The following is a 24,878-nucleotide window of genomic DNA, read 5'->3' as shown; positions in this document are numbered from 1 at the left end:
TGCGTTACTAGTTCAGGTGGTGTGTTTCGACTAAGGGTATCTGGTGAAGCAAGGTTTTTGCCCGCTGTCCAAACTATATATAAGTTTAGAAATTTTACTAAGATAAGTTGACTAATCTATAAACTCTGTGGTTGGCATTTAATTTTTGTGTAAAAAGGAAAATTATTGGCTGATGGTTTGTGAAAATAGCTGTTGGATGTTTTGATCCAAAGATTGAGAATTCATATTCTGTTAATGTAAATTTTATAACTGTTCAATCTCTGATAAGGGTAGAGAGTCTAAGATCTGCTTGTGTACAAAATCATGACTTTGCTGATGTAAGGTCATTTTATTTGTATCTTTATGTGCTTGTAAAATTGCTGCTCCGACTCCAAAGTTGGATGCATCGCACATAGCGTAGAATGGTTGATCTGGGTCTGGAATTGTGTTTGAGATTTGTTCTGTGAGGAGAGTTTTTTATTTCGTCAAAGCTTTTTTGATGTTCTAATTTCCATTCAAAATTCTTTTGTAGTCGGAGAAAATTACAAAATGATTTTAGATGTAATTTCATTTTATAAACGTATTTAATCAAGAAGTTTAAAATTCCAAGAAATTCTTCATTTTTATTTTTATTAGATGTTAGTTGGAGTTTTAATATAGCATCTATTTGTGATTTTTAAGGTGCAATTGTGGTGCCTTCAATAATGTGTCCAAGGAATTTTACACGAGTAAGCAAAGAATGTGATTTATCTGGGGCTGCTTTCATGTTTTCTTTAAATAAGATTTGGTGATATTTCATTAATACTTTAAGCATCTCTTGTTTTGTTTACGATTGTATGAAGACATCATCCAAGTATGTTTTTACTTTTTGCTATGAATGGGTGGCCTAAAATTTTTACTCATAAATTCTGAAAAAGCTGCTGGTCCTATGGATATACCATAGAACAGTCTATTAAATTCGTATCGTTGATATCAATAACGAATTGTGTTAGTCGATGGGAGTGTTCATCTAATAGCATTTGGTTGTATGAAGTGTTCATGTCAGCAGTGGTATAGTACTGTCGATATATCTTTTTGAGTATTACTTGTATTGTATCTATAGGCCAATTGCATTTTGATTCATCAATTAGGGCAATGAGGTATCTTGCATCTAGAACTTTTTTAATGATTCGTTTTTAGCAAGAATAATTACGGGGTTGATGAAGGTAATTGCTTTTGGTTGTTGTTCTTTGTTTACTGGTGAGATAGTTTCATATATGTTCAAGGATGTCTAGGAGTCCGTTTATTTTATCGTGTTAGTGAGTTGGTACTTTACTTGCTCATAATTTTTTGAAGACTGCGTCAGTTTAAAGCGGATAATGTAGTGGTGGATGTGTTTTTCCAACATAAATTTTAGATATGGGATAAGTGATGAGGTTTCTTCAAAATAATTCTGCTAAACGTTCAAGTCCTTGCTGATTGATTGGAGATTGTTGAAAGTTGAACATTGTTAAAAAATGTTTAGTTGCTCATTTGTATTTATTGAGATTTGAAATGTTGGCTTAAAATAGAGGGTTTTTGTGAAATAATCCATGTTTTTGAGTCATTGGTAATTTTATTAATAGATAGTTCTTCATTAAGAATTGTTGATTGACAAATAGTTAGTAATTTCAAAAAATTCTTAATTTTCAATGCTCTTTCTTGTGTAGGGTGAAATGTTGCATTTGTTTGGCAATATCCTTAAAGTCCTAAAAGCAGTGTAATTTTATATGGTGAATTGTTTTACACATGAAGGGATATCACATCTGTGTTTGTATCATTAGCGTAATTGATAGATGAAATCGTTACTCTAAGAATTAAATTTGATTTGGTTTGAATTCAAGATAAGACTAGTTTTTGTTTGTTTTGATCAGTATTATATTGTTGTACCTGACTAATAGAAAAATTATAGATATATCCTGATAGTGGTTTCAGTTTCTTTCGTTGTTTGTTATGTAAAAGATAAAAATTTGAGAAAAAGGGGATTGTTTATTCAATCTTTGGAAGAATGTTAGAGATGTTTTACTTAGTCTTGTATATTTGTCTTTGATGTGTAATTTGCTATTTAAGATTATTATGGTTGGGATATTGTAAGTAACAAATGGGGTTCCAATGATATTTATGTCTATTTTGTGAAATATTTGCTTGAAGCGTTCTGAATTTAAGTAAAAGTTTGCTTTGTTGCATTGTTCGAGTTGGAATGAGAAATAATTGAAATTTCCCATATTTTATTAGGGTTGTACCTTGTGCAGTGGCTAATTTACTTGAAGTTTTAGAAGGGGAAAATTTTGGATGTAGAGTTTGAATTTCATTCCATGTATAAATATTAATAATGTTTGATTCTGCGCCATAATCAAATAAAAGTCTTTTTCAAGATCTGGTCATTTGAGGCTTTTGCTTTTCGGGCTTTCTAAGAGAAGTGGATTTGTCCAATTTTTTTCTTCTTGGGGTGATTTTTTTACTTGTTGTTGTTCTACGTCATAGAGTTTGCAAGGGCAACCTGGGAAAGTTTCCGGTTTGCTTGGCCAAAATGGGAGTTGTAGAAAAAACTCCGAGAGACGCCCCAATGTCTGAAGGAGGGCACAAAACCCTGAATAAGTTAAAAATGATGGAAACAACAAAAGTCTATCATTTGTCGACAGGGGCTGATCGTGGATTTTCTCGAGGGGAGAGGGCGAATTTTCAAAAATATTCAAAATTTTGCAAACTTTCTTTTCAGTTCGATCAAATTGGTTTTCTAATTTTTCCCAGATCAATATAAAGACTTATTTCGACCAAACAGTCTGCAAATATTTGAAAAAAAGCAGGTAAAATTGCGTTTTTGGGCACGCTTTAGAAAGTTTTGAACAAAAAGTTGCCTTTTTAGGCACGCGCTTCCCTTCAAAATTAAATAAATAATTGTGGAATCCCTGAAAGGAAAGAAGCATCGGGCCATTGGTAAATAGACCCTCTGGTTGTAGATCCCTGTTCTGGCTGCTGGTGTTCATGGTGTGTGCGGCTCTGTTCTCGAAACAGTCGTTCACTCTGGTGGCCCAGTACCTCTCCTTCGGGAAGACAGTGAGTGTGTCGATGGTGCCCGACCCCTCCTACCAATTCCCCAAGGTCACCCTCTGCAGCCACAACATGGTCAACATGCCACACACAAACAACAACAATGCACACAACCACCACACACAAGGCAACCGCACAAATGATCCACTGTAAGTTACCAACAGTCTAAGGAACGATCAAGGGTAATTCAGGGGTGCAGGGGAGTTAACCCTTTTTGATCGTTTTTCTGACTTTTGACTACGTCAAATTGTGAGGGGGGGGCAACAATTTTTGGGATTTGTTGTGAACAAAGTTTCAAAAAAATGAAAAAAGTTTTCAAAATTTGGTTTCAAAAAAATTTGCCGTAAAAATGATCAAGAAGTAAAATTGCAATGGGTTAGCATCAGTTTAAGACATGACTCGTTTTAGGGATAACTCGTATACGAAGCTGGATTTTCTGACCAACATTGCCGCTTGGGACATCTACTTCCACTGTGAGTTCCACTCATTCATTTCATTACTCTGTGTAATACTTTGCCATTTTTACTTTACTTTACTTTTTACTTTACTTTACTCAAATCTCGCTGAGATGAAAAAAAACACATTGAGAATTGTAAAAACAAGTATAATGACTAAAATATAATGGTTTACTTAGCTTTCGAAAAAATTGAAAATCACATTTTAAGATAATGCGTAATGAGTGATTGTGTTTCAGATTGCAAACAACTTCTGGAAGAGAACGCACATTGTAAGAGTCATAAACTGTTGAATAATATGAAAGTAGCTGCAAGTTTCGCCTCATTCCCACAGGTTTTTCTACAGACAAATTAATTTTCTGAACTTCTTTTCCCTTTTAATCTTCCCTTCACTCCTAAACGAATAAAAAGGACAGTGCTTTTGATTTAAAATGATTGGCTAATAAGTGAAGATATAAGCGTGATCCAAAAAAACGAAAACATTATGAGTATTCCTATGAATGATGATCACGCAATCATGATTACTCCGCAAGGTAATAATTACAAAATCACCTCAATTATGTGAATTTGATTGAGAATTTTGTCTAAACTTGAAAACTTTCAAAATACGGTCTTCCTCATAGTTTTCAAACCTACGTCTTGTTTTTATCTAGTGACGTCTTTAAATTTGCATCAAGCTACTAGCACGACATCTATAAAAGATCGATTCTACAAATCTATCAAATTTGTTTTTTTTGCAAAAATTTTTAAGATTATACCCTGGCTTAACTTTGTTGGCTTAAATAAGAATTTTCTCTTGATATAATTGCTTAAAATTTGGTTGGGTTTCGGTAAACTTTTTGTTGAATAATGTTCATTATTGCTGATGTTCTAAGCAACTTTTGTTCACTATTTTCCATGACGGCAACCAGGGGAGGATCTAGAAATTTCTCGGCGACCTTTTGTTTTTTAGGTCGACCAAATTGTTTTTCTGAGCTCTCCTAAAGCACTAAAATTACGCCGTGTTTGGGCACTCTTTGTAAAATGTTGACAATAAAAATCGCGTTTTTTTGGCGCGCGCTCCGCCTCAGAGTTAGTATATACTTATTGGCGCCACAGACCCCTTCAAAAAGTTTTTAGGGTGAGTCAGCCAAAAATGTTTTTTTTCCAAAAAACTACCAACGGGGGAGCCTTTGGGTCGGCAGGAGGAAGAATCCCTAAGGAGAGGGGGGCGTCCGCCCCGCCCCCCCCCCCCTCCATAAATCCGCCCCTAACGGCGGCATTCCAATTTGAGAAAAGTGCGTTTAGATATGTATTAGTATCCATATGGTGTTACTAAAACTAATAAAACAAACTTGATAAAACAAACTAGAAAAAATTTCGAAATCATGGAGTTGAATTTTTCTTAAACATAGTCCCTGCAGAAGCATCTCTAGTTACTGAAGAAGTTTTGTTTTGAGTATTTAAGATTCTTTGTTCATATCTGTTTTAAATTATCTTCGTTAACTTGTAAGATGTCAATTGTTATATCATCAAAAAATTATGATTGCACTCCAAAAATTTATTAATTATGAATGAAATTTACCGCTTTCCCCAGTAATTAAAGTTATTAATTATTCACATCTTGAATATGCTCGGAGAGGGCATAAGTTACGGAGACCAGAGGGGTTAGGGCTTGGTATTAATTTTGCTAGTGACGTCTAAAAATCCGGTTTTGATTCTACTAATACTAGTTTCGCCGCAGGCCTAGTAAGTGTTCCTAGCGCTGTTTTGATTACGCATGTGCGCGCAATGCCATCAGTACCGGTAAAAATTTCAACAAACTTACCCAGTGGCCATATGCCTCGTGGAGTAAAGTCTTCGAGGATCCACACGAGGTGTTAACTTTCTCTGGTTTCCCTTTTTTGGTTCCGCTTGGTTCTTTCGATCAGTGTTGGAGCATATTTTTTCAGTAGTCGTTTCCAGAAGCTGTCTAGTCGGTCCTTAGTTAACTTTCAGGATTTTTTGCTTAATTTGTTGGTAGTTGTTTGGTCGTAGAATGAAATTGCGGGAGCGTAAACGATTGGCCTGCCAAGTAGAAAGTGGTTGGGTGTACGTTATAATGTGTCACTGATGTCGCAATTTACATGGGTCAGTAGTCATGAGTTGATGAGGCCTTCGCATTCTACTAAAATAGTTGGTAACAGATCCCTGGAGGGTCTGTCCGATCCTAGATTCAATAAAAAGACTCGTTTGATGATCAAAACGAGACGTTCTCACATAGCACTCTCACAAAATGAGGAGCAGATGGTGGGTTAAGACGCCAGTCGATTGACTTGAGGTGAAGTTTGGTTGCTATTTTGTCTTTGTTGATATTTAAGGGTTGTTTCATGATTTTTTTATGTGCGGCGACAAAAAATGCTGCGTTATCCAAAAGAGTCAGTTTAGGAGAAACCCGTTGTGCCATGAATATGCGAAATGCTGTGATAGTTTCCAGGTGGATTACAGGCGTTGCTGAACAAGTAAAGAGACAAATTTAGTTTTTTTTCGGTGATATGTTTTTTCAGCAACGAAGAATGAACCGATGTAGCCAAGCTCAACGTTCTTAAATGGATATGGATTAGTTTCCGGGTCATTCAAGCGCTGTGCAGTTAGATCAGCCATGAAAACGCTTAAACTTTTCTGTTGAAGGCGGCGGCACAAGAAACAGTGGGGGCGAAAGTGTCTCAAAGCTTTTCTGAGACCCAAAGTTATGAAACTTTGTTGCAAGTAATGTCGTAAAAATTCATTGCCAAGGTGCATGCATTCACAATGAGCATTTTTGATTATAAGTTGAATTGAAGGTTCCTTTGCATACAAAATAATAGGGTAATTAGTTGATTTTAGCTCCGAAGATTAGACGCGTATACTGATACTGCTTAACTCCTTGGTTAGTCGGCCACAAGAATCGTAGCTTATTTTGATTGTCTTCTTTTATGCCTATCTGCATATACATGCCTTCTATATCAGCAGAACTTTATTAGCAAACCGAACATGTTATTAAGTAGATCCGGTCCGGTCAAGAGGAATTGAGAGAAGTGCCCTTGAATTTCGATGCAGCATTTGTTATACGTCGAACTTTACCAGAATTCTGGGGATTTATAACCGGATGGTGCGGTAGGTACCATATTCGTAATGGTGGCAAATACAGGAAAGTTACTGGTATCACCTAACCTTTATCAATATCAGTTGATAAAGATTGTTCGTAGAGTTGCATTGACGGTTTGTACTTTTCTAGTCGTTGTTGTAGACATTCAAGCTGGGCTTTGGCAATAACGTAGTCGTTTGGCATCGTTTTGTTGTTCTTCCAAAACAAATTGATTCGGTAGCGGGTTCTGTCATGTTGAATGCTTTGTTTCATAAACTCTGATTGCTCAGTATGTTTGCTTGAAAAATGTTCCTTTTAGTTACAATAGAAGTTGTTTCTGGTTCTTCGATTTTTCAAAATTTTTCAACAATTTCTTTTAAGGAAGCATCCTCGTGTTGCTTTTTGTCAATGAAATTGGTTAGAAGTTAGTTGCACTGCTCATCTACAGACTTTTGATGGAACGGGCAGGTTATCGTCCATCCCAGCAAGTTGCGCTCCATGCGGACTGCCGGCAGAGCCCTTTAAATTTTTCCTCTCTGCGATATACCAGAAAGCGTCGACGCCAAGTGGAATGTGTACCGAAGTGTCGACTAGATTAGGAAACGCAATGTGTCATAACGGGAACATACGTTGTTCAGTTTTGCGACATCTATCAAATCGAATATGAGCGTTTCCACGGAGTAGGCTGATTGTAGGGTAAACATAGCGTGAAGTAGAGTTGAAAGGTCCACTGTGTAGTTGAACCAGATTTGATGAATTAGTGTCCTCACTGAAAAAACCACGTATCTATATCAATTGTTCGACTGGGCTTACACTGTAAGGTATCAGTTGTGCATTTCAGGACATAAGATCAGCTACTGCAATTGTTAAAAGTTGCATAGCAAGGAACTGTTTTTTGTTCTTGAATAAAATTTTGGACATAAACTGTAGGTGGTTTTTCAAATCCGATTTTGCGTTCACCTGATTTTCCAATTTGACATTGTTGGATTTCTGAGTATGCCGTTGCACAGTTTTGTCCTGGTCCCTGTGTAAAGTAGAATGGTGTTTCCTTCTCAGTTGTCTATGATACAACGTCTTGCAGAAGTACCGTCAGTTGACAACTGCTTATCCTTCACTAATTGAGTTCTTTGTTGCGTAGTTAGCTTTAAAAAAACTGTTCAGTGTCCTATGTAGTGTTCTTCATTGTCCAGCGGACATAACCATTTCAAGTTACCTGTTTCGTTTTTGAAGTTATGTTTTTTTTTCGGTATGCTGGCTGTTACGCATGGTTACGAAAGATTTTTGTTGATGTTTATGTTCCAATCTTTGTTTCCCGTAAAAGTGCAAAACAACCCCTCCTACATTCAACCAATAAGTACCTCTCCATTCAACAATTAACCCTACGGCCACCATTTTATTTGAACTTGAGGGTGCGGGTTTGCGAATGGCGATTGTGGTATAGAAAACAAAATTAACTGTTAATATGCCATCCATTGAAAAATAAAGATTAAATTTACAAAATCTAATGTGAAAAGTTAAAAGTTATGAAACGGTAAAAGTAGCAATTGCAGTAATGAGAAACTGGGATAAGTATTCAAACAAAAATGCAAATTTCATCATGAACTTCTCAAAAATCTATTATAATCGATTGTTAATGATTTCAATGAATTATATTGACATACAAAACATCAGGATTACAAATCATTTCTAATAGATATAAAGATACAATTATGATGCATAAGTGCTCGGTGCGGGTGAGCACAACCTAAGTTATTTGAATCTAATTTGAAAAAGTTCTCAATGAAGCTTTTTAAAATAATTTTATGAAAGAAATTATTGGATTGTTATTTTCTGAAGAATCTCACAGGAAAAGAATCCATTGCAAGAATCTTGCAAGAAACCATTTGCGAAAACTTTGCACCATCTTGCAAGATTACTGTTTTCTGTCGACTAATAATGAGTGCCCACACCGGAGTTTTATGGATAATAATCGATTATGTTGGAGAAATGTTGTTTAAATGTTCCATTATTATTGCAAATTTAGACCATACAATCGATTATATTGCATTATAATCGAATAATTCCTTAATAACACGTTTTATTCAAAAAAATACCTTCCAATGGATTATGATCCCTTTAAACATCATTCATATTGTTTATAATGGATTATAATCTCGGCATTTTTTGGCGAAATCATTTGAAAACTTGAAAACTTGTAAAATGAGGATGGGGGACGGGGGACTGAGGAGGGATTGCACTGTGGGAGGGTGGAGGTGTTCGTAACTGGTGAGAGTGGGTGTGGGTTGTAAACTGGGGAGGAGGTTGTTGAAAGAGGTGATGGAGCTTACATTGAGTCACCGCCCCTCCCCCGTTCAACCATTTTCATCCCCTACCTTCACCATTAAATATCTCCCCCCGTTCAAGTGAGGGGGAGGCGTAGTGGGGAGCGGGGCTTGTGGGCTACTGGCGTTTTTCTTCACTATGGCAATAGTAAAAAAAAGTTAAACTGTCAAATTGAAGAAATAGAGAAAAGTTAAATTTATTAAATCTTATTTGAAAAGCAAATGTTTCTAAAACGTAATACGTGGCAACTGCAACAGGAAATGAGATAACCTTAAAAAAATTGCAAAATTTAAAAATAACTTCTCAAAAACCTTTTATAATCGATTATAATAGATTATTTTGGTATAAAAATATCACGAATCACGATTATATTTTCAATCAATATAATTCAATTATAATCGATTATAATGGAATATATTGTTTGAAAACATATATATTAGGACTAATTTTAATGGATTATGATCGATTGTTTTTGTAATTTTATGGATACTGACTTTAAAATGACAATATAATTGATTATATCCAGGGGCGCTCGATGCGAGTGCCCTGAAACATCGGTTATTTTCTTGGAGCAGAACAGAATCGAAATGAAAGAATTTTTGTTTCAATTATAACCTTTCTCTGCCTTTATTCGCCATAAAAGTTTTAATCACATGAATATGATACATATCTGCACTATTACTATGATTTTTCAATCTAATGTCTTTTAATTCAGTCTATTTTTTAAAGTAGAGTATAAGAAAAGACAGCACAAAAAATACTCGAGATTTGTAATGTGAAGACTTCTAACAAAATATTTTTGAGAAGGGTACGTACTAAAGCTGGCAGTACAATTGTGACCCTGCGTATTTGATACCTTAACGTTTATATACATTGTTATAAAAACTGCTATAGTTGACATTTGTAAAACATTGTACTATGGAAGTCAATTTCAGCGTCAACTGATATTTCAATCTGACTATCAATAGTAAAAAGATAATAAGCTATGGAAAGTACATTACCTACCCGCACCGGAGTTCCATGACTAATAATCGAAATTTAATGGAAAAATGTAGTCTAAAATTTTGTCATTATAATCCATTATTGTGGCAAATTTAGACCACGTAATCGATTATATGTCATTATAATCGATTATTTTTCTAAAAACACAATCCAATAAAATCCTTTATAATGGATTAAAATCCATTTAAAATCCACTATAATGGATTATAATCCACTTAACATTACGAGGCCAAACTGTGCACTGGATAGACGCACAATTTTGCGTCTGTATGTTCTTAGAATCCATAGACAAACCTTTAAACATGTTCCAAAATGTCAGTGGATTCCGCGTGCAAATACCTGTAATGTAAATTTTGTCGCAACATTTGTTGTGCCGCGGATTCCGCAACAAGCGAGTATAGCTAGTTGTTCTGGATTCCGCAACTGAAAATGATTTCCACGGAATGTAGGTGGAATCCGCAAATGTAAGTAGAACCCGCCAAATTTGTAAGCGGAATCCGCAAATGTCAGCGGATTCCGCAAACTTTAAGTGGATTCAGAATTTTGTCTATTACTGAACTCGCATATGAACAATTGAAAGCTAGAGCTGGAATTCTTATCCGTAGCAATGCGGAATTTAAAGGCAAGGACTTATCCATTGTCAGTCGAATCCACGAACAAATCTTGAAACATTTGTTAGCTAAATTGATGGATGTCAGCTTTTAGTATTTTGGAAACACAACACCGAATAAGTTCAATTTTTGGAGTCATTGGGTTGAGAGTGTATGGAAATACAACACTCATCGTATCGCCAATTTAGGTCAATATTTGGTCTTGAGTCAACCTCACATATTGATTTTGAAAGCATAACGCCGAATTGATTCAATATTTGTAGTCATTTGGTTGAGATTGTATGGAAACAAGCATATCGCCAATTTAGGTCAGTATTTGGGATTGCATCAGTATTTGAAATCGAAGTTCAGATCAAAGTAGATCAGTACTTGGGATCGGTAGGTCAGTATTTGGGATCGAAGTTGAGATAGAAGTTGACAGGATTTGAAATCGAAGTTTGGTTGGTTAAAAGGAACTGAGACCAAACGTTTCAACTGGTAGTTGATCAATGTAATAATTGAGGTTGATTTTTTCGGTCGGCCAGTAATTAAAAGATACAATTTTAAACGCTATACTACACTTACACATATATGTATACGGAATCCGCAAACAAAATGCGGATTCCACTGATAATTTGCGGATTCCATTATCCGTTGCGGATTCCGCTTACAGTTGCGGAAACCGCAATAGCTCAATTTAACTATACATATGTCTTAGAATTTGTTGGTGAACTCCACAAACTGTTCTGGATTCCGCAACTACGCTTGCGGATTCCGCAAAGTCGCCTATTTTCGGAGCGATTTTGAGGGTACAGTGTTTTAGGTATTTGTTTGTGGAATCCAAAACAGCGAAGAAGATAAAAAAAATTAGCAAAGTTGCGGATTCCGCAACAAATCTAATTTTGGCCTGTTGCGGAATCCCCTTACAATGCACAGAATGCACAGTTTGGCCTCGTAATGAAAATCCATTATACTTAATAATAACGGATTATAATCTATACATTTTTTGCAAAATCATTTCTAAAACTTGCAACATTTCTGCGTTACTCACGGCCTACTCGCAATCTAAACCTACTCTAATTACCCCTCCCCCCACTTTGCCCCCCATCAGTCCGCATTTGCCCAAACCCCCTCCCCCAGTAAACTAAGATGAGGGGGTTATTGATTATAATGGATTATTTTGCCTCGAAAACAAGTTTCAATTTCTTTCAAAAATAATCGATTTTAATCGATTATAATCGATTATTTTCGGATTTTATTGATTAGAAAAATAGTTTTATTGTAATCCATTTTTAATCGGTTATAATCGATTATTATCGAAATTTATTGAGACAGACCACGAAAATTCATAATAATCGATTATTATCCATGGAACTCCGGTGCGGGTAAACCAAAATATGACCATTTCATTATAGGGACCCAGAGCATGTCACTGACCCCTGGTCTGATAAACACATTCATGAAATGCTACCAGCCCGACAGCGAAATTAGCCGATTCTCCCACACCCTGGACTTCGAGCCGATAGCGTGCAACCATCTTTTCACCGGAGAAGCGCAGAGCTCATCAGGTGTTAAAACCGAATATGTTTATAAACTAATTTCAAGTAAACTATTTTCAGCTAGCAACATATTTTGCCCAAAAATAAGACTAAACCCTCTGACTTTCCCCTTACTCGTTGAACTCTTCGTGGATGTCATTTCAGACGACTACTACTCTGCCTACTTCTCCGAGTATGAGCCCTACACTTATGACTACTACTCGCTCTACAGGAGCTCCTTCTCCTCCTACTTCAACATCTCCCAGAGTGAGGAGAACGACATACTCCACTGCATTGGGCAGAACGACAAGGCCGGTGAGAACAAGTTCTACTCCTAAACTCCAGCCATCCTTCACCCTTCATCCTGTAATCTTTAAACATAAGCCATATTCACTAATATTCAACAAAGAAAGTTAACCTAAGTTATTGGTCCATATAGAATGTTAAAAAGGGCTTTACTGAATCACGATTGATTTCAGCCCATGTAGTTTCTTTCGTGTTGCTCCGACGTTCCAAAGAAGCAAATTTTATACCTAGGGCTTGAGCATAAAATTGATAATTGATACCCGTATCGTGACGAATATCAGTGGTGAGTTGTCAGGAAACTTTATCTCTACATAATACTACAGAGATATCGCAGCGATTACCATCTAATGATTCAGTCTATGATCAGGGTCATTTTATCAATGATCAGGGCTAAACCATGGCTGAATTAGCGCTAAATGTTCAAGTCTGAATCAGACATAAATCATTCATGAATAGGTTTTCAATGCAAAAACCCTGTAAACCTATGGATTAGGGATAACTCATTCCTGAAAAATCCTGATTAGCCATAAAAACTTTCGAGTAAATTTCAGTTGAATGTCAAGGAACGTCGCAAACATATCACAACATAGAAGTAGCCACGAAGATAGCCAGGTGAAAACCATATTAAATATAGTACAAAAGTATGTACAAAACTTCTGGATGCTGGAAGTTTTTTAATCGAGCCCGCGAACTGGTTCGTGGCAGGGGTACATATTTCCTTTTTTTCTTACGACATCTTCTCTTGAGTAACATTATCTTCTGTTTGGATTTTGGAGTCTTTCAGGAGAAGCTCTGAGTTATTTTGCCCAAAATCTTGAAGTATCCAGGCATCATGTTTTCACTTGAATTTATCCACCACACATGATCTTGCTAAATTTTAAAAAAAAATGTGGGAAATACTGCGCTTTTTGTCCTTTTACGATTAGATTTTTTTTACCTCCTTGAAACTTTTGAGGCATGTGTAATCAGGGCCTTCAATAATCACCGTCAGGAATCGTTAGTTTTTTTTTCTCTTTTCCTTAGCGCAAGATTTTGTTTCACTTGTTTTTCATCGAACGGCAGATCCTTGAAAAAATCAATTATAACAATCGGTTACAATAAAAGCGAATGAAAATTTCAATTAATTAATTTAATTATTGTTTCTTTAAAAATTTCATTATAAATAATCGGCCAAAGAAATCAAAAACTTGATTTCAAAATGCTTGCTATCTTTATACCCACCCAAATCTCATAAATACACAAAATTTTGAAAGACAAAACATACCTAGGCAATTTTGTTACAACGTTTTGCCATGTGCTGCTCTATCCCGTTTATGCGAATGTCCTGTGCAAAATAACTCAAAAACAGCATAATATTATGATACTTTTAAATATTTACAACATCAGAAAAAAGACTAGGTAAAATTGTTTTCAATTTCTTACCTAATCAACGAATACTTCAATAGCTTGGCAAAAACTGAGCGAAAACTAGATCAAAACTAACCTCCGTGTTAGCAAGGTACTAGTACCTCCGAACTTGGGTACCTTACCGTACTAGTACGTGTACTACTACCAAAAGTACTAGTACCGGTAGCATACCACCGGTCTTCCCCCATCATATCGGAATTAATAAAAAACCAGATTTTGCACACCCTTAGAAAATTTTTGACTGAATTTTTGCGCTTCTCGGCACCGTCGGAATGTTTTTAAGATCTGTTTGATAAAATCTGTAAAATAGTGGAAATATAGCAAAAAATATCTTTGGATCTTTCATTTTAAGATTAACGATTGTAAAAATCTACTTTTGCTTTATTAAATCTTGTAATCATAAAACAGAAAAAAACAAAAACATTTTAAAAGCTTCAGCAAATTGAACAAATACAAAAGAGGTGTGCCTCACTGGAATATTGTAACTGAGATTCCGTTGAGAGCTCATAATGATGATGGTCTTCGACGACTCCCAGTAACTTTTTCAATATCGTTCAATAATCTTTAGCAAAAATCGGCTTTCGGAAACAAAAGTGATCCGATCTGAAGAAGAAAATACCCACTTTTTTATCAATACTTCTTCTTAATGTCCCTCTGAATTAAAAAAAAAGTAAAGCATAATAGAAAGGAAAGTCATCTAGTGGATCACTTCACCTAATGGGTCACTCCTTTTTCACCTAAACCTAATTTTCGCGAAAAAATTGAATGAAACGATGGGATAAAAAGTCAAGTGGTTCAAATCGTACTCTTGCTAAACATTAAATACTCAAAACTACTTTTTTCAAACTTTAAGGACCGTATGGAATCTATTTTGCTACCCGGGCTGACCAAAAATGCTTATCATACAATTTCAAACAATTCGACTGATGCAGAAAATGTAAGAAAACTCTAGGATAAGCATTTTTTCACATATGGAAATGGTAGGACAAGCATTTTTTTTTATAAACCAAAAATTTAAATTTTTTAAGATTTTTTAACTCACAATTTTTGGGATGTGCTCTTGACCAAATACAAGTGTCTAAAACCATGGTGTACTCAAAACTAGAGTCACCAAAGGGTTGATCGTCTGGGACTAACAATGAATTGGTAACGAAGTGAATTGTGTAAGAGTTCTCTTCACAAATCATACACTGAAAGCATCAAACTTTTAAATTACGGCAAAAATTTTCAAAGATAATTATTTTTAAAATTAGAATTTTCAATTTATCAGACATTGATCAAAGCATATATAAACAAGCCAACCAAAGAAATAGTAGTTTTTAGCCTGTTTCGAAAATTTTTTTTGTGTATCTAGGACTACGTTATGCAGACAAAAAGAATAAAACTTCCTGTTTTTTTTGCTACAAAATTCGATTTGCGATTAAAGAAAATTAGGCAATTTCAACATTTTGTTGTCGCCATCAAAAAAATGCTAGTCATACAACTTTCATATTTGGAAATTGTATGATAACCACTTTTTTCCAAAGAAAAATACAAATAGTTTTTTTTTATCACCAGACTGTTTTATTTGGTGCAAATAGCCGCAGAAAGTAGTTCAAATATTTTTCCTATGATTTTTCGAAATTGTTTTAGAGTTGTATGATTTGCGTTTTTCCATGAATTTGATGTATGGAATTGTATGATAAGCATTTTCAGTGTATGGAATTGTAAGATAAACATTTTCGGTTTATGGAGGTCAACACGATATAAGAAAAAAAAATTGTTTCGGAGGCTTTTTTTGGGCCACATGAGTTTTCGCACAGAGATTTTACAATGCTATCATTTTGAAAAGTCCCACGTCTGTAGATTTTATTTCTATCCGCGCGAATCGAAATAGGAAAAAAATGGCGTCATTTTGACCAATTTTTAACAATAAAATGGCTATGGTTGCACTAGCAAATCAATTCCTAACAAATTTATTTCTGGCAGGAAGAAATAGGCAGGACCGTTTTCTTCAACCGTAAACTGGAGCATTTAATTTCAAATTTTAATGCGCTGAGAATGGGAGGGTTCTCATGCTGTAGGGACCGAATGCTGGACAAATTTCAACCAATAAAAATCGTGAACCGTTCCTACAGGCTCAAATTTCAACCACGAAATCGCAGTCAATATTAACAAAAAATGATAATATAAAAAATATACTAGATGCAGATATAATACGTGCAGGTATGATAAATTTAGTTTTTTTGTTTTTCCATTTTTTGTTAATCGGTATCCTAGAAATATTAAATTGCTCCAATCCGCCTTCGATCCGGCATTAATTTCGTTCATCTGTTTATTATAAATTCGGTCAATATTAACAGTAATGGCCCGGTTTTATTTGCTTTCTTTGAGATTTATGCGATTTCCCTGAGATTTATGAATACTCAATTCTGATTGGCTGAAATTAGGCCAAAATAAATTTCAAGCATTCGGTCCCTCCAACAAGCATCGATTGGTAGCAATTTTGATAGCATCGATTGATATCAATATTGATAGCATCGATTGATAGCAATATTGATAGCATCGATTTATAGCAATTTTGATAGCATCGATTGATATCAATATTGATAGCATCGATTGATAGCAATATTGATAGCATCGATTTATAGCAATATTGATAGCATCTATTGATAGCAATATTGATAGCATCGATTGATAGCAATATTGATAGCATCGATTGATAGCAAGATTGATAGCATCTTTTGATAGCAATATTGATAGCATCGGTTGATAGCAATATTGATAGCATCGATTTATAGCAATATTGATAGCATCAATTGGTAGCAATTTTGCTAGCATCTTTTGATAGCAATATTGATAGCATCGGTTGATAGCAATATTGATAGCATCGATTTATAGCAATATTGATAGCATCAATTGGTAGCAATTTTGCTAGCATCGATTGATATCAATATTGATAGCATCGATTGATAGCAATAGTGATAGCATCGATTTATAGCCATTTTGATAGCATCGATTGATAGCAAAATTGATAGCATCGATTGATAGCAATATTGATAACATCGATTGATAGCAAGATTGATAGCATCGATTGATAGCATTATTGATAGCATCTTTTGATAGCAATATTGATAGCATTGGTTTATAGTAATATTGATAGCATCGATTAATAGCAATATTGATAGCATCGATTGGTAGCAATTTTGATAGCATCGATTGATATCAACTATATCAATCGATGCTATCAAAATTGCTACCAATCCATGCTATCAATATTGCTATAAATCGATGCTATCAATTTTGCTATCAATTGATGCTATCAAAATTGCTATCAATCGATGCTATCAATATTGCTACCAATAGATGCTATCAAAATTGCTATAAATCGATGCTATCACTATTGCTATCAATCGATGCTATCAATATTGATATCAATCGATGCTATCAAAATTGCTACCAATCGATACCATCAAAAATTAAAGATTGATATCACAGACACTCAATTGTTGATTAGTTGAACGTCATCAAATTTAGTAATTGAAGACTTCTGCGACCTTTGTAAAGAATCCTAAATCCTTTTATAAGTGTAAGCCAAACGAGCTTAAAATTCAGAAAATATTGTTCATCGACAAAAATGTTAAGTGCTTCTGTTTGGAGACGGAGCACTCTGCAGAATGATCCAAGAACAGAACGCATTGAAGCCAAATCTAAAGCATTATTAAGAGCATCGGTTGATAGCAAAATTGATAGCATCGATTTATAGCAATATTGATAGCATCGATTGGGAGAAATTTTGATAGCATCGATTGATATCAATATTGATAGCATCGATTGATTGCAATATTGATAGCAACGATTTATAGCAATATTGATAGCATCTATTGGTAGCAATATTGATAGCATCGATTGATAGCAATATTGATAGCATCGATTGATAGCAATATTGATAGCATCGATTGATAGCAAGATTTATAGCATCTTTTGATAGCAATATTGATGGCATCGGTTGATAGCAATAATGAAAGCATCGATTTATAGCAATATTGATAGCATCGATTGGTAGCAATTTTGATAGCATCGATTGATATCAATATTGATAGCATCGATTGATAGCAATAGTGATAGCATCAATTTATAGCAATTTTGATAGCATCTATTGGTAGCAATTTTGATAGCATCGATTGATAGCAATATTGATAGCATTGGTTTATAGTAATATTGATAGCATCGATTTATAGCAATATTGATAGCATCTATTGGTAGCAATATTGATAGCATCGATTGATAGCAATATTGATAGCATCGATTGATAGCAATATTGATAGCATCGGTTGATAGCAAGATTGATAGCATCGATTGATAGCATTATTGATAGCATCTTTTGATAGCAATATTGATAGCATCGGTTTATAGTAATATTGATAGCATCGATTTATAGCAATATTGATAGCATCGATTGGTAGCAATTTTGATAGCATCGATTGATAGCACTATTGATAGCATCGATTTATAGCAATATTGATAGCATCTATTGGTAGCAATATTGATAGCATCGGTTGATAGCAATATTGATAGCATCGATTGATAGCAATATTGATAGCATCGGTTGATAGCAAGATTGATAGCATCGATTGATAGCAATTTTCATAGCATCGATTGATAGCAATATTGATAGCATTGGTTTATAGTAATATTGATAGCATCGATTTATAGCAATATTGATAGCATCTATTGGTAGCAATATTGATAGCATCGATTGATAGCAATATTGATAGCATCGATTGATAGCAATATTGATAGCATCGGTTGATAGCAAGATTGATAGCATCGATTGATAGCAAGATTGATAGCATCGATTGATAGCAATTTTCATAGCATCGATTGATAGCAATATTGATAGCATTGGTTTATAGTAATATTGATAGCATCGATTTATAGCAATATTGATAGCATCGATTGGTAGCAATTTTGATAGCATCGATTGATAGCACTATTGATAGCATCGATTTATAGCAATATTGATAGCATCTATTGGTAGCAATATTGATAGCATCGGTTGATAGCAATATTGATAGCATCGATTGATAGCAATATTGATAGCATCGGTTGATAGCAATTTTGATAGCATCGATTGATAGCACTATTGATAGCATCGATTTATAGCAATATTGATAGCATCTATTGGTAGCAATATTGATAGCATCGGTTGATAGCAATATTGATAGCATCGATTGATAGCAATATTGATAGCATCGGTTGATAGCAAGATTGATAGCATCGATTGATAGCAATTTTCATAGCATCGATTGATAGCAATATTGATAGCATTGGTTTATAGTAATATTGATAGCATCGATTTATAGCAATATTGATAGCATCTATTGGTAGCAATATTGATAGCATCGATTGATAGCAATATTGATAGCATCGATTGATAGCAATATTGATAGCATCGGTTGATAGCAAGATTGATAGCATCGATTGATAGCAATATTGATATCATCAATACCGGTAGCCCGATTAAATCAATACGAACATCGAGATGATACCACATTAACGACTTAATTTCCAAAGATGTATTTCAAAAAAGCTCACTTGTCGTCAATAAAAACTGGTCTGAATACAGTTTTTTAGAAGAACTTCTTAATCCATAGTTTGCTTTTAAAATGTTTTTGGAGCTCAGTTAGAGTCCAAGTCTGCTTCGCGAGAGAAGTCTCCAAAAGGCAAAGAAAAAGTGTTTTTGAAACAAATTTCTTTTTTTCTTATATACTTTTAAAATTATTAGCGCTATCGGAAGTTTTGTTCTAGTTGTGTAGCAACCTTCTACTACGTCTAGCATTTCAGTTCGGCTCAGCATGTCTTCGTCTGTGTGGACGGAGTCCTACCTGACTGCTTCTGCGGAAGACTACAGCGACGTGATCGAACTGTATCGCACAGCCGATTTGGACTCCATAGCCTCACATGGCCTACAATTGGACACTTTCCTGGTGGAGTGTCACTACAAGTTACTACCTTGTGATCACACGTAAGCACTGGTTGTGTAGCTTGTCAAGCAAAAAATGACTAGACTACCTTTTTTTCTATACTTTTTCAATTCATATTTTCAACAGTTTCAATTATTATATTTTTAAAATCAAGCCTTAAAATTTTTGAACTAAGCTTTGAAATCTTTCTGTAATTGATCGGCAGAGATTTTTGGTTTCTCGAGAAGAAAAAATCAGTGTCTTACTCCAACTATTAACTTTGGTTGCTAGCTGGTAAAAAGGGAACAAGAAAAAGGGCAAAAAGAAGGTTCCCGAAATTGCATTAGTTCAGAAGAGTTACCTAGCTGCGTTAACTCTTCGTCAGCGTAGATAGATTCGCATCTACGTTTCAGCAACTTTGTGAGGCAGCAGACAGACTCATATGGCAACTGCTTCACCTTCACAGCCCCCAGAGACAGGTTCCTCCCACCAGGCACATTCCCCTCCTACAATAAAGGTACACTTTTGGCTCATTTGTTCACACCACTGTTTTTGTCAAACTGCAAAAATATCAAAATTACATCATTCAGATAGCGAGGGTATTGCAAACATTTTGATGATAAATGAGTAAACAATTAGCAAGAGTTTCGTTGATCAGGTAAATTGTTTGGAACCGGCGCGAACCGAAAAAAGTGTCGCCGCGACCAAAAAAACGTCATTGCCAATTCAAGACCAGCGCAACTGAAATCAAAACCGTTGCGACACAAGAAAATGGCGCAAATCTCGCAACTGAAAATACCAATTCAGGATCTGCACGAAAGAGAACAAACCGCCGCGACTAGCGCCACTGAACAAAAAACTCAGTCTTTTCTTGAGTCGCTATCATTTTTTCTTCAGTCGAACCGTCGTCAGTCTTTTCTTAAGTAGTTTTTTAAAACGCCACCCCATCGTTTTAAGAGAAGACTGTCGGCGATACTTAAGAAACAACATTAGCTGCGCGACTCAAAAAAAGACTGACGGCGCAGAAAAGAACTTAAGCCAGTAAATCATCGTTCTTACCTTAACATATATGCAAGTTTATCACTCGAATCGTATCTTGTGGCACAGAAAAATTAGCTTTTTGACTGGCGGCGCGACTCAAGTAAGGAGAGACGGTGCGAGTTATGAAACGATTTTTGCGCGATTTAATAAAAGACTGACAGCGTGACTTATAAAAAACTTTGAGGCGTGACTTAAATCCGCGGCGCAACTACGAAATTCCTTCTAAAAACGGTATGCGGCGCGGCTTACAATATTTTTTCGTAAGTCGTGGATATCGATCTAGGTACCTCCCATGCGCTGCATTCATTGACGATCAAACCTGATGTATAACCCAACTTTCGACAAAGCACCAGTAATTGCTTTTTACTCTGGTTTTCTTTGAAAAAATAGATGTCAAATTTAAGTAAACGTTCTTGACATCTGCATGTATTATGGAAAATGTGGTACTTTTTAACGGTTAATAAGCCACTTTTTGTTCACATGTGGTTTCTTTGAAACTTCATCTTTTGATGCCGTGTTTTTCTGTTAATCTGTTTTGTGCACAACTGCAGGTTTGGCACTGACTGTGCGCATAGCGAATGAGGAGAACGCGGAGTTGCTGACGTCATCGAGTGGGATCAAGATAGCAGTGCATGACCACTCAGTGTCTCACGGGGTCATAGAGGACGAGGGGGTGTCCGCCTCACTCGGCACAGAGTCCATGATACAATTCAGCAAGGTCACTCATAGACCACCATTATAAAGGGCCATAGGCTTTAGGCTTTTTAACGGTAGAAAACAGCCATGCATGAAGCCACAACACTAATAGGTTACATGAGTTTGTGGGAAATCTAAAAATTGGTTTAAAAGTTACTACTTTCTTGAACTATTTCAAAATATATACACATATGTTTCACTGCTTGTTGTTCTAGAAGGTTCTAAAGAGGGGCGTGGAGGAGAACATGGAGTGTATCAAAGAGTGGCCATCAGAAGTGGGCGTGTTCAAGACAATCAGCTACGACAGAAAGGTAAGCGAAGCACTTATTCATTTCTCGGCAAGGGTTTCAAAATTTTTCTCTGCTTGATAAACCGGCAGAAAAAACACAGCAAAGTGCATTTGAGGATCGACACTAAGTGTCTTAGGGAGCTCGTTTACTTGCGTAAAAGAGAATGCTATTTGCAGCTGTGTCGTTCGTTCTGCCTTGAGCACCAGTTGGTGGGTGCGTGCAACTGTACCCTTTCTCTCCTCTACCACCACTACCACCCCAGAGTCTCATTCTGCCAACTACTACTCAACAAAGACACTCAATGTCAGTATACATATATATTTAATATACTCAACTACCCTCTCCTTCCTCTACCACAAATACCACGCCACAGTCTCCTACTGCCAACTGCTACTCAACAAACACACCCAATAATAGTATACATATATATTTAATATATACAACTACCCTCTCCTTCCTCTACCGCCACTACCACCCCGCAGTCTCATTCTGCCAACTACTACTCAACAAAGACACTCAATGTCAGTATACATATATATTTAATATACTCAACTACCCTCTCCTTCCTCTACCACAAATACCACGCCACAGTCTCCTACTGCCAACTGCTACTCAACAAACACACCCAATAATAGTATACATATATATTTAATATATACAACTACCCTCTCCTTCCTCTACCGCCACTACCACCCCGCAGTCTCATTCTGCCAACTGCTACTCAACAAACACACCCAATAATAGTATACATATATATTTAATATATACAACTACCCTCTCCTTCCTCTACCGCCACTACCACCCCGCAGTCTCATTCTGCCAACTACTACTCAACAAAGACACTCAATGTCAGTATACATATATATTTAATATACTCAACTACCCTCTCCTTCCTCTACCACAAATACCACGCCACAGTCTCCTACTGCCAACTGCTACTCAACAAACACACCCAATAATAGTATACATATATATTTAATATATACAACTACCCTCTCCTTCCTCTACCGCCACTACCACCCCGCAGTCTCATTCTGCCAACTACTACTCAACAAAGACACTCAATGTCAGTATACATATATATTTAATATACTCAACTACCCTCTCCTTCCTCTACCACAAATACCACGCCACAGTCTCCTACTGCCAACTGCTACTCAACAAACACACCCAATAATAGTATACATATATATTTAATATATACAACTACCCTCTCCTTCCTCTACCGCCACTACCACCCCGCAGTCTCATTCTGCCAACTACTACTCAACAAAGACACTCAATGTCAGTATACATATATATTTAATATACTCAACTACCCTCTCCTTCCTCTACCACAAATACCACGCCACAGTCTCCTACTGCCAACTGCTACTCAACAAACACACCCAATAATAGTATACATATATATTTAATATATACAACTACCCTCTCCTTCCTCTACCGCCACTACCACCCCACAGTCTCATTCTGCCAACTACTACTCAACAAAGACACTCAATGTCAGTATACATATATATTTAATATACTCAACTACCCTCTCCTTCCTCTACCACAAATACCACGCCACAGTCTCCTACTGCCAACTGCTACTCAACAAACACACCCAATAATAGTATACATATATATTTAATATATACAACTACCCTCTCCTTCCTCTACCGCCACTACCACCCCGCAGTCTCATTCTGCCAACTACTACTCAACAAAGACACTCAATGTCAGTATACATATATATTTAATATACTCAACTACCCTCTCCTTCCTCTACCACAAATACCACGCCACAGTCTCCTACTGCCAACTGCTACTCAACAAACACACCCAATAATAGTATACATATATATTTAATATATACAACTACCCTCTCCTTCCTCTACCGCCACTACCACCCCACAGTCTCATTCTGCCAACTACTACTCAACAAAGACACTCAATGTCAGTATACATATATATTTAATATACTCAACTACCCTCTCCTTCCTCTACCACAAATACCACGCCACAGTCTCCTACTGCCAACTGCTACTCAACAAACACACCCAATAATAGTATACATATATATTTAATATATACAACTACCCTCTCCTTCCTCTACCGCCACTACCACCCCGCAGTCTCATTCTGCCAACTACTACTCAACAAAGACACTCAATGTCAGTATACATATATATTTAATATACTCAACTACCCTCTCCTTCCTCTACCACAAATACCACGCCACAGTCTCCTACTGCCAACTGCTACTCAACAAACACACCCAATAATAGTATACATATATATTTAATATATACAACTACCCTCTCCTTCCTCTACCGCCACTACCACCCCGCAGTCTCATTCTGCCAACTACTACTCAACAAAGACACTCAATGTCAGTATACATTAATATTTAATATACTCAACTACCCTCTCCTTCCTCTACCACAAATACCACGCCACAGTCTCCTACTGCCAACTGCTACTCAACAAACACACCCAATAATAGTATACATATATATTTAATATATACAACTACCCTCTCCTTCCTCTACCGCCACTACCACCCCGCAGTCTCATTCTGCCAACTACTACTCAACAAAGACACTCAATGTCAGTATACATTAATATTTAATATACTCAACTACCCTCTCCTTCCTCTACCACAAATACCACGCCACAGTCTCCTACTGCCAACTGCTACTCAACAAACACACCCCAATAATAGTATACATATATATTTAATATATACAACTACCCTCTCCTTCCTCTACCGCCACTACCACCCCCGCAGTCTCATTCTGCCAACTACTACTCAACAAAGACACTCAATGTCAGTATACATTAATATTTAATATACTCAACTACCCTCTCCTTCCTCTACCACAAATACCACGCCACAGTCTCCTACTGCCAACTGCTACTCAACAAACACACCCAATAATAGTATACATATATATTTAATATATACAACTACCCTCTCCTTCCTCTACCGCCACTACCACCCCGCAGTCTCATTCTGCCAACTACTACTCAACAAAGACACTCAATGTCAGTATACATTAATATTTAATATACTCAACTACCCTCTCCTTCCTCTACCACAAATACCACGCCACAGTCTCCTACTGCCAACTGCTACCTCAACAAACACACCCAATAATAGTATACATA

At 36.1% G+C, this 24,878-nt stretch overlaps 1 protein-coding gene across 1 annotated transcript in view; it reads left to right on the top strand.

Annotated features, from left to right (window-relative positions):
* The window catches only part of LOC134851304 (uncharacterized), a gene marked incomplete at its 3' end in the record, with an annotated part of 41,053 nt that extends 19,030 nt beyond the window's left edge, over window positions 1–22,023 (top strand). Inside the window, 10 exon segments of the mRNA XM_063867324.1 lie at window positions 2,958–3,197; window positions 3,457–3,521; window positions 3,743–3,775; window positions 11,918–12,070; window positions 12,206–12,355; window positions 19,580–19,760; window positions 20,112–20,215; window positions 21,291–21,457; window positions 21,651–21,746; window positions 21,902–22,023. Coding sequence (XP_063723394.1) covers window positions 2,958–3,197; window positions 3,457–3,521; window positions 3,743–3,775; window positions 11,918–12,070; window positions 12,206–12,355; window positions 19,580–19,760; window positions 20,112–20,215; window positions 21,291–21,457; window positions 21,651–21,746; window positions 21,902–22,023 — 1,311 coding nt within the window.
* Between the last annotated feature and the right edge of the window lie 2,855 nt (window positions 22,024–24,878).

This window comes from Symsagittifera roscoffensis, chromosome 7 (assembly GCF_963678635.1).
Source record: "Symsagittifera roscoffensis chromosome 7, txSymRosc1.1, whole genome shotgun sequence".
In the NCBI taxonomy this organism is placed as follows: Eukaryota; Metazoa; Xenacoelomorpha; order Acoela; family Convolutidae; genus Symsagittifera; species Symsagittifera roscoffensis.
Note: the sequence above shows the minus strand (reverse complement) of the source record. Positions and strands in the feature narration are given on the sequence as shown.